The sequence below is a fragment of the Lineus longissimus genome, chromosome 8 (assembly GCF_910592395.1).
Source record: "Lineus longissimus chromosome 8, tnLinLong1.2, whole genome shotgun sequence".
Lineage (NCBI taxonomy): Eukaryota > Metazoa > Nemertea > Pilidiophora > Heteronemertea > Lineidae > Lineus > Lineus longissimus.
Window position 1 is genome coordinate 6,512,762 of NC_088315.1, and position 10,859 is coordinate 6,523,620.

General features: G+C 38.3%; 2 protein-coding genes and 1 non-coding gene across 4 annotated transcripts; 1 reads left to right on the forward strand and 2 right to left on the reverse strand.

Annotated features, from left to right (window-relative positions):
* Positions 1-1,968: 1,968 nt before the first annotated feature.
* On the reverse strand, positions 1,969-2,041 carry Trnaf-gaa (transfer RNA phenylalanine (anticodon GAA)). Its single transcript has one exon. It is a non-coding gene; the product is annotated as a tRNA-Phe (tRNA).
* Positions 2,042-2,851: 810 nt separating this feature from the next.
* On the reverse strand, positions 2,852-5,568 carry LOC135492616 (low molecular weight phosphotyrosine protein phosphatase-like). Its single transcript, XM_064779172.1, has 6 exons — positions 5,514-5,568; positions 4,901-4,974; positions 4,483-4,596; positions 4,200-4,261; positions 3,866-3,968; positions 2,852-3,659 (listed from the first exon to the last, which is right to left on the reverse strand). Exons 1-6 carry the CDS (start codon positions 5,554-5,556, stop codon positions 3,582-3,584), a joined length of 474 nt encoding a protein of 157 aa, XP_064635242.1. The 5' UTR covers positions 5,557-5,568; the 3' UTR covers positions 2,852-3,581.
* A 218-nt stretch (positions 5,569-5,786) lies between these two features.
* On the forward strand, positions 5,787-10,158 carry LOC135492094 (LIX1-like protein). Of its 2 annotated transcripts, none has more exons than XM_064778268.1 (5): positions 5,787-5,837; positions 6,620-6,962; positions 7,444-7,607; positions 8,315-8,455; positions 8,711-10,158. In XM_064778268.1, the coding sequence occupies exons 2-5, from the start codon at positions 6,746-6,748 to the stop codon at positions 9,122-9,124; spliced, it is 936 nt and encodes a 311-aa protein (XP_064634338.1). In that variant the 5' UTR covers positions 5,787-5,837; positions 6,620-6,745; the 3' UTR covers positions 9,125-10,158. The 2 variants fall into 2 exon arrangements, with proteins under 2 accessions (XP_064634338.1, XP_064634339.1); XM_064778269.1 differs by having other exon boundaries at positions 5,833-5,888.
* The last annotated feature ends 701 nt before the right edge of the window (positions 10,159-10,859 follow it).

Sequence of the window (10,859 nt, forward strand, 5' to 3'; positions counted from 1 at the left end):
ATCTTGACTCATACATCATTTCACCCTTGATGGTCAAGATGCCCATGGCCCATTTCGTATTGTGTGGATATTCGCATTATTTTCGCAATCAATAATCCAACACTGTTGTTTCGCACAATATTTTGGTTGCCTTTCAATATTATTAGTGACATAATCGGTCAATATATCAACATTTTACCTGGGGTATAATGTTAGGTCCCCATAACCGCTGAACGTTGATTTTGTATTTGATCTATAATCCAATCCGAACCATAAAAATGATCATAATGAAGCACGCTATCAGCTATAATGAACTTTTAAAATCTCTTCCCTGGAAAAAATGCTATTTTGCTTTGTTGATTTAAGGTATTTGGTTTCTATAACCGCGTCTGTCGTCGAGAAATCAGATGATTCCGTCACGGAGTGGATAGTCTGTACGATTGGCGACAACCAAGCCTGGAGACGAGGCTCTCCCATTAAGATAAATGGACGATTCTTTTCAAACGCATCTTTGAGACGCAGCAACAATAATAAGGCCAGGATGATGAAATAGAGGTGACATCACGTTTATTAGCAAATCAGATACCAGCAATCTCTACTTGCCAAATTTGCCCGCACGAAATGCAGTTTTCGTTGTTGCTTGCCGCTTGTTTCGGTATGTGTAACCCAATCTGCATCTTCTAATGTGTAAACTGTCATATTACTCTGTAGGATGTTACTGATCTGGCCTTATTTCGGTTCGTCGTTTTGAAATACATGTACATCATATAAGGACATACGTCTTGATTGCACAGGCTTCAATCGTGAGGACACATGGTCAAGAACGGTATGCATACTTCGACTAATTGAATGATGTGCCACGGGAAATACATAATCAGAATTAAAAAGACTTACTTGAGTGACTTTATTAAACCTCCAACACTTGGTCCATCCATCGTTCTGAATATCCGTTTAGTCTGAAAATACCATGTGATGCGGCGTTTAAGTAATCAGTGTTACCAATGAATAAAGAGCAGTTTTGGGCCTTCAGTATGCGCTGTCTCTCAATTGACTTATTTTAGCTAATAGGATTTGGCAATATTTGACGAGAAAATAACGATATGTTTGTTTTATTTATCGAGCCTGGAGTCTAAATACCGTCTGCTATATATATCCGTGTATCAAATTGAACTATTCTTTGATATCACAACACAAAGCCTTTCCGCAGCGATTCTCATGCTCTCTCGCAATCAATTTTATAAAGGATGTGCCCGTCCAGTCAGTGCAATAATCGCATTATTATAAAGTCAGTGACAACATGCGTTCAATAAAACTAGATTAATTTGTAAGTGATCCATTAACTTTTTAACAGACGAGATACTCATCCATTAAAAAGTGATTGGTATAATAAAAGTAAGCCTCGCGCTCGTCCCCGGCATTCGCTTAGTATTTTGCTTGGTCAAGGGACGAGAGGCGCGAGGAGTAAGGGCTGTTACGTTTAGGCGTTAGCGATAGGCGGCTCTAAACCCCTCTATTATACCATTGAGTTCACGTGCCCGATATGCAGCCACTGAATTTAATTAAAAGCTACTTACCGTTAATCGGGCGAAGTATCGGATATAAGAATTGCTAGAGAATCGTCTATACAGAATAATGTGGTGGTGATGAAATCGATTAGACCTTGGATATGATGTCGAGATTTCATATCTTGTCATAAACCTTTTATATGTACTAAAATTTCCGATACCGGCTCCGCCCACCGATTCTGAATGAAGCAGGCCCTCCAGGGAGGAAGGGTGAGATTGACGCCATAGTTACTGTAACATGCATCATTATTATGCTATTATTGGTTCCCTGGCATATCTGCCTACAATATATTGCTAAAAAATAATAGGATATCAGAAATGTTTGCTTTTGGGACTGGGTACTTTTCTTGTTTATGTACGTAAGCATGATAGGGGAGGAAAAGGGATCATCATTGAATTTCGAAGAACAAGAAAAAAAGCCGTTTGCCGAAACCCAGCATCGAACTAGGGACCTTTAGATCTTCGGTCTAAGGCTCTCCCAACTGAGCTATGTCGGCTTGCTCTGTCATGTGAACCGCAACGCAAGACTTGTTTAATCAACCAACAACAGACCAACACAGATGTAACAGTTATCACTGTCCCTTGAAAAAGTGTCCTGTCATCCTATCAATAAACTTGAGGCCCAGACAAAATGTCTACATCGGTGTGACTTCCTCTGTCAGGAACTTGTGTATTGCTGGACAAAAAAGGAGCATGCAACACGTTATTATATCCAGAAAGGCTTGTCCCAGTGAGATTAAGCTGTTACCAATGTTATGTGCAGACAAATTCGTGACGAAGTCTTGTAATTATTGAAGACTTTTCTGTTTCGGCTGCACACTGTTTTAGATGAAGACCATGTCACAACATATGACTTTCCTCTCCAATCACCACTCTTGTTGTGCATATTGCCAGTCACAAGAGACCTATGTCTCGAATCAAACAAGTTGTGACTGGTTGAAATGTCCCCATCAAATTGGGAGTGTTTGTATGGTTGAAATGGCGTCTCCACTCGGAGTATGAGGGTTTTCTCCATCCAGTTGTGTGATGGTTGAACTGGCACGTCTTCACTGAGTACAAGGGTAGTCTCCATCAAGTTGTGAGCTTGATAAACTCATGACGACTCAACTGACTGAGTGAAAAGGTTGTCATCATCAGATTGTGACTAGTTGAGATGTTGTGTCCACCAAGTACAAGGGCATCCTTATGGAGTTGAAATGTTTCCCCAAGGCAGGCATTGCCTATTCATAAGTCGTGGTAAATGGAGTATATGTATGAAGAACAAGTACTATTAAATAAAGGACGAATTTTAAAAAAACTTGCTGCATATGTAACATATATTTATTGAAACAAATGATACCTTAGAACAAAGCAAAATTCATTCCATATTTTTTGTTGCAAAATACTCACTTTTGTAACAGATAAGACCAGCTACAATGTCTTTAAACATCCACAAGATACATTTCAAACTTGTATCTAGACAGGGCAAGTATTTGATAACAAAGATGTAAACTGTCTAAATTCTTGATTGCCAATGTTTAAGGATATACAACATTTAAGATAAAAGCAGAACATTCCTCTAAGTCTATGACCATCACATCTGGACTTAATAGCTAATGCATTTATAAGGTGGTATTGTCTTTATGACATGGCACATAGGTCCTAGGATGGAGCCCCTACGACGTGAGCATCCAAACTAACTGACTAGCACATTGACTTTAACAAAATGAATTCAATCAGTTGCTCTCAGGGGCCATTCACAATCGTCAACTATCTCTAAGAAGTTCGAAGATTACTCCCAAAAATCCCTCCTTGAAAGAATACCGGTAATTTCTAAGTGACGATTGCTATAAGAGAACATGAACAACTCCCAAATTGTGCAAATAGTAATTTGAAGTGCATGTTGCGTTGTAATGAGAAGAGTGAATATTCACATCATAACCACAGTTTATAATACCCTTTGCTGTCAAAACATTATTTCGATATTTTTTTATGGATGGCCCCTCACAGCAAACAATTTTTTGTCTGGAGATGATAAGTTCACGTTTTGCAAGGAAGTCAATGTTTTGCAAGGAAGTTTTTGCAGGCTGCCACACATTGGTGATAAACTTCTTCAAAGTCTTCAATATTATCACCCTGAAACAAGAAGAAAGACCTATTATATGGACACTGTTACAGCAAGCCATTTAGATTTTGATGTAGTGGGTACCACAGTTTGTAGTTGTCATCAGTTTACTGGTTTTTTAGTATGTCACCATACCCATGACATGCATTTGTCGATTCTAAATATTGGGAGCTTTTAAAATTTTGTTTGATATTAAAAGTAAAGATTCAAAACTTACATAATATGGGTCATCAATGTTTTGAGATTTATTATTTGGATCATAACTTCCTAAGAGTTCTACGGTAGTGTTGCTGTCCTTCGGTTTCATACCAGTCAAATCACTGAAAAGGCAAACAAGATAAAGTAAATACATAAGGTATAAGGTGAATCTCAGCCAAAGTGATCTAGGTTTGGACTAACATTTTCGCCTCACCTTCCCAGTTTTGATTAAGTACAGAGACCAATGCAGTGTTAACTAACTTCTTAACTAAAATGTCTGATTGTTCAGGTATATTTCACCCAACTCCAACACCTTTACAACAGTGAACATTTAAGATGGTTAGATAGCTCACCTGATATTATCCAAATCAAACCCAAAGATATACTGAAACTTATAGAAATCTTGCTTATTGACCTGCAAAGAAAAAGAGCCATGAATAATGTTAAAATAAAATGACATGGATTGACTTCAACACTGATCTGTAGAAGACAGGTTGTGACTTTGTCTCAGCCCTTTGTGAGGTGGAATGATCTGGTCAATCACTTTTTGTCAATGTTGATGAAACAGAAAGCATGATAGTTCTCATTCTCAACTGAATACGTGTGAAAAACACCCGATAGCAAAATAGTCCTCACTTGTCTGACTGTGTGATCCATAGGTGTTCCGAATTTCTTGGCAGTTTGCTGTGCACGCCTTTCAGATTTTAACCCAATATGGTACGGCCCTACTGCTGCACTATCTATTTCCCACTGTAAAGCAAAAAGAAAAAAATTGTTCAGTAGAAATTATTTAAGGGGGCAGATACAATTATTTGAGAGAAGATTGTAGCCAAGGTGCCATGAGCCCTGCCTTATAAAATCAGAATTTAAGTGGATGCCATTTTATCCTATATTGTAAGTGTTATGTAGTCAGTCCCATTTAGTTTTTTTTATCAGAATGCTTCAATCTGCCTTGTTTATCAGATTGTTTTATAAAGTGAATAATGAACAACTGGCTCAAAACTTTAAAAGAGACTGAAAGTGGTCAGTTTTCAACCCAATCTCCATGTCGTACCTCATGTTCTTTGCCTTCCTTAATAACAAGTTGTCTGAAGACTGCCTCAGCTATAGGCGACCTGCAAATGTTGCCTGGAAAATGAAAAGAACAATTAGAAATACTTTGAAATTCATTTCTTCCATTCCAAACTCAATGAACTTTCAAGCCTTTATCAAAACCTAGGCCGAACACTATTCACTTTGAGTTAGTTGCTGACCATTAACAATCAAATACTCTAAAATACAGGTAGTTGTAGGACATGGACATTGGAGGAGAAGCAGATAGCCACCTGCTCATCTTCAAAATAACACAAAATAGTCATCTTTGATCGCACTGAGACAGCAACCATATCAATTGGCAGAGGAGTGGTCCTTCTTCCTGTTGAAATCATAGATGAAACGCAATACTCTATTTTGTCTCCGATGATCACCTCAGAAGCCAATTCACATTTTTTGATACACCCTGTTTTTTTTCTTTTTCTGGTCATTCCCACATTCCTTTTGGGTGTTTGCAACGATTAAATCAGATGACACCACAATTCCATGCGGTTATTTCAAAATTAAATGGTTAATACTACTAAATAACTGCCTTTCAGATAAAACAACATCCCACTAATGTTACTTTTATTCACCTAAACACACAAATAAAACTGTCTTCTTTCCACTATTGGCCATTTTGACGTTTAAAACAACCCAAACCATGTCCTGGTTTAATCGCCGTTGTGGTATCCTCTCATAAAAAAGTAGTGCTTAGCAATAACTGTAATTATACAATATCTATCACTTCTTAGTTAGTTTAGATTAGTTTTCAATACGTTTTTTGTAGAAAATTACCAAAAAATGGCAGCAACTGTAATTTTCAGTAATTTTGTGGTGACGCGTAGTAATTAGGCCTAATTGCCAATCAAGAGGTGAAGGTCATTCGGAAAGTAAACAGCAGTGAATCTTCATATTTTGTAAGTTCTGTCAATAATTTCATCCACTTTTCCTGATTAAATCTTACTAAGGTATAGTTCAATATCTTGCTATGTATGTATTCTTTCAAAATATCTAAATGTGCCCTTAATCGTGAGTGTAGTCCTTGTGTATTTTGGAGATTTGTTGACTCCCACTTGATTACACGGCCGATATAGTGTATTACTCATTACTGTATGATCATGTAGGCCTATATGGTTGTAGTAGATTTATCTTATGCACTCCATGCACTACACTGTGCTGTACACTGACAGTACTGAGTCCGTCAGTCTTGTCCTATGTTAGGCATATGTAGCACAACTCGTATGATGTACGCCTATACACAAAATCACACAAGTGGTAATTCAGAGTTTACTGGTAGCCATTTTAGGTATTTACACTTACAGCGCCCTGGACCGTGGTGTAGACGGTGTACACACAGCACAGGACAGTGCACAGTACCGTCAACCGTGTTCGTATATTGGTACTGCGTACACTAGCGACTAGGCCTACCGCCAGTAATTACTGGTATCAACTCTGTCTCTGCAACTACATGTACTATTTAGTGTCCCTGTGACCTGGCCCAAGTGACTGATACCACTGATCTGAACACAGGAAGTTGCATTGTGGGGGCTGAAGGCACCCTCAACACTCATTTAAAGACTGATATGATACAGGAACAGGAGCGTGAGGAGGCAAAAAAGTTAGGAATACAAGTATCTATGGTACAAAGGTATCTTTGTACTATACTATTAAGTGTAAAAAGAGTTTAAATATTTTTCAGTTTCTGTCACAAGTTTCATCATCGAGGAATGTGAGACATGATTGCTCCTTCCGGAAGATTCTGAAGCTAAGAATAATGACACTTTCATCCAAATAATTTCGGACTCTGGATTCTTAATTACATGCTATGAAAGCATCATTCGAAATGGATTTTGATATGTACGGCGGTGGAGCAATAGGAGGTAGTGGCGTACCTCCACCCCATCCTCCCATGCCAGGAGTAGCCGCAATGGCACAGGCAGCGTCTCGGCCGATGTCGGATTCTCGTGCAAAGACGGTGCTGAAAGAAGCAGTTGATGCAGTGGTCAACAGTTTTGCCAAACACACCCATGGATATGGACGAGGTCAGTTTATTTTTGCCTACTTACCTTTCAATTGTTGAATTAGAGCTTCATGTGGATGATGTACACCCTCAACTTTTTAAATGGACTGAATTACACTCTGCCATCATGAAAACAAACAACTTTTTTATTTCTTCCTAATCGAAAAAAATGACTATGTACGAACCTTTATAACCGATGTACTTTCTTTATACATTGTGAATTGTTATCCTGACACAAATTATTTAATCTGTTTTCCAATCAATAAAGCGCTGATTTGTTCAGTGCCTTGTTCTATAGATTTATTAAATTAGCTTTAAGATTAATACCGTAATCCTCTTAGATAAATTACACTTTATGGTCTCCATGAGTTATTTTGTGTTGGAGCACGTCAGCTAAATTTTGACTGGGAAAGTTAATGTAAATTTAGACCACAGTGACAGACTAAATATGCCTATGGTCCGAGACTGATAAACTATCTGTACGATTCGATTCATCATTTCAGTGAACGTTGTTGAGGCACTGCAGGAGTTCTGGCAGATGAAGCAAGATCGTGGCGCTGATCTGAAAAATGGCGCCCTTGTCGTGTATGAATCACAACCGTCCAATAGCCCGCCATACATCTGTTATGTGACATTACCTGGGGGCAGTTGTTTTGGAAGCTTTCAGGTGAGATGTCTTTTTGGAAAGCTCCTTTAGAGTGGTCACAGTATGTGTCCTGGGGCAGGTTTTGATAATTGTTGGCACTTCACACCTGAGAACATGAGAACTAAGTGGGCAATACAGAACTTGAACATGTTCATGTTTGATCTAATTTTATCATCTATTGAAGCTAAATGATAATTCTCATGGGACAATAAAGCCACAAAGGAATAGTTCACTGCTTAAAAATACGTGTACATGTACTTCCAAATTTGAAGAAATATATGTACAGTTTATTTTGTGAATACATACGTTTCAATGTAATTTTTTCTGTGCTCTATGCCTACACAAAATTCAACTGAGGAATACCAAGTGTAATATTGCAACTTTTGCACTGAACACAGACAAAAGGCTAGGCCTAGATCCTGCTAGGGCTGGTCAATATGTGGCGACTAATAATATTATGACTAAGTGTGCATTGTGTTTGCTCAAATGACTCATTAGAAATGTCTGAACAGTCGCTCTTGAACCTTTTACATGCAACTTTGGATTGGTCTTTTTTCTCAGGGAACTACTTGTTCTATGCTGCAGCAAATCAGATTTTAACGATTGGTATTTGAAGAAAAAGAGTTGTCAATTCAAAAGCATAGATTGACAAAAATATGCAGAAAGCTTAAGGTTTCCTGCACTTATCAACATTTTGATAATAGGGTCATTGCTTTTCATCGTTTCAGAACTGTCCAACAAAAGCTGAGGCTCGTCGCAGTGCTGCAAAAATAGCACTGATGAACTCTGTTTTCAACGAACATCCGTCCAGAAAGATCAGTGGAGAGTTCATCGAAAAAGCTGTAGGGGATGCTCTAGCATCTTTCAAGGTGATTTAAACTCTCTCCATGACATATACTTGGGGTGCATTTCTACCTGTGTTTTTGACTGAATATAAGTTCATGCGCTAATAGATTCAGACCGGTAACGAAATTGGCTACCTTTGAGGTGACTTTTGCTGATGCTAAAAGCGAGAGAAAGCGTGTCATTATGTGAATCATAATTCAAGGTGTTGAGAATACTCCAAAGGCAATTTATGGGTCATCTCCAGTTGGTAAAAAATGTGCATTTTTGTTTATTTGCAGGGCAAGAGGCAGGAGGCTGACAATCCCGGCACAGGTATCGGTGCGTTTCGCTTCATGCTTGAGGGTAACAAGGCCCGCACAATGTTAGAATTCCAAGAACTTATGACCGTCTTTCAACTCCTACATTGGAACGGAAGTCTGAAAGCTATGCGCGACCGTAATTGTTCACGTCAAGAAGTTCTTGCGCATTATTCGAATCGTGCTCTCGATGACGATATGCGATCGCAGATGGCACTCGATTGGATATCGCGTGAACAGGAAACCATGGGAATTATTATGCAAGAGTTGGAGATCAGTGAACAAGAATTGGACGGTGCGAGACTAGCTGGACGTGAGCTCCGATTCCCTAAAGAGAAACGTGACATTCTCATGCTGGCTCTGAGCCAGATAGGACCAGCGGAAAGTATGGCTTAACCGTCAATCTTTTTTGTGTGTTCAGTGATGTGTGAAGCTTGGTTCACATTCCAGTTCACGACTGCCGCTGACACTGACATTGAAAGAAATTTGTCTAAAGTGGTTGGGCATCGGAGTATAAATCCACCTTATTAAAGGAAGGAAGACGTTTTGTGTGGTTGAATATAGGGAATTCTTGTTGCTGACAAACTTGTGTTCTGGTCTGTGATGTGGATTTGGTAAAGTTATTTTTATTTTATTACAAAGTGAAGTCGAATCGCATTGTAGTGTTTTCTGCCCAACCGTTCACGTTTCTCATACAATCATTTTGTAGAATATTGCAAATCTATATTTGTCCTGTGACAGCTGATTTTGATGTATCACATGTATATCAATGCTTGGAGCTAAATTAGCAAATTGTCATCTTATCACGAGTGCTTATTTTTATGTAGAAATTCCTGCAGACACTTTGCCAATACTTGTAGGCCTTCTTAATGATTCACATTTCATTTGTCGTCTTAATGTATTTGTAAATATCCATACAATGTGTTTTAACATATTTACAATTGTAGAGTCATTGTTTATGTTGTCATCTTAATATAAAAGTAGCAATAACATATCAGAATGAATGAAATTCATTTCAGTGGCTTTGTTGGTAGTCTTGTCTGAGACATGATAATGTAACAAGACTTGATGTGTCCGGACAAACTTTTCCTTCCTTCCACTGTATATATCCATTGCATATCCAGTAAATATCAATTGAATCAACTTATTTATACATGCATCCATTGAATAGAACAATTTTTTTATCATTTTGACATCTATTGGATATTCAATGGATGTTTTGCAAGTTTCATATCCAAAAGATATCCATTGAATATAAAATTAGCCAAATATCAATTGGATGAAAGGAAGATTAGCCTGTGTTATCTGTCTCATTGCCCTTGAGTTGTCTACATTAGTAGCATTGTCTAGGTGAATGGTAAACTCTGTGCAGCTCTTCCTCACTTTCCAAACTTTTTGTAATATTTCAGAGGGGAATGATCCTATTGCTGTAACTGATACAGATTAATTTTCTAATAAATACATGACATAATCTATTCTTTTTCCTTGTTACTTTTCCATCTGAATCAAGGAGCTCACAAGTGACATAAATATGATGTTGACGAAGACATTAGTGGCCAGGAGTTGCAGACTAGTAAACAAGCTTGAGAATGTACATGCCTTCTTTAGATTGTGAAACCATACACCCCAAATTATCACGATTAGGTTGTGCATTCCTTAGTATACGTGTAGTCCACAGAGACCCTTCCGCACAAGATTTGTACTTGGGGTCACTAGAAGATGCCACCACTGTACATTTGTACATTTTGGTGTTCTGTGCACATGGACTGGCAAATTTCAATGTTTATATACTGTATATAATCTGCTATACTCCTAGTTCAGTCTGTTGATGACCCCAAGTCACGTTATTCCATTTGCCAATGGTTACTGCATGCATTGGTTCCAATGGTCATTGCATACATGGAGTTGATGATTTTTGCTCTTAACATCATCAAAGTACAAGACTAGTCTAACAGGAATACTTAAAAGACCTCCTTCAGGAAACAGATTGTCAGACTAGGTCCGACACTTTCAACACCCTTGAAGTCGACCAATTGAAATCAATACACATCAACTTCAGCATTATGAGGTGCAGCCTGTATCTTTGGAACTAACGTAAGCTCAAACTGAGATCCGAGCAAAAGGTCCTACA

Coding starts and splice junctions, on each gene's coding strand:
- LOC135492616 (XM_064779172.1), bottom strand. CDS start 5,556: ATGGCCAATAGTGGAAAGAAGACAGTTTTATTTGTGTGTTTAG. Junction 4,597..4,900: donor AGGAAGGCAAAGAACATGAG/GTACGACATGGA, acceptor TTTGCTTTACAG/TGGGAAATAGATAGTGCAGC. Junction 3,969..4,199: donor TTTGATTTGGATAATATCAG/GTGAGCTATCTA, acceptor TTGCCTTTTCAG/TGATTTGACTGGTATGAAAC.
- LOC135492094 (XM_064778268.1), top strand. CDS start 6,746: ATGAAAGCATCATTCGAAATGGATTTTGATATGTACGGCGGTGGAGCA. Junction 7,608..8,314: donor GTTGTTTTGGAAGCTTTCAG/GTGAGATGTCTT, acceptor TCATCGTTTCAG/AACTGTCCAACAAAAGCTGA. Junction 8,456..8,710: donor ATGCTCTAGCATCTTTCAAG/GTGATTTAAACT, acceptor GTTTATTTGCAG/GGCAAGAGGCAGGAGGCTGA.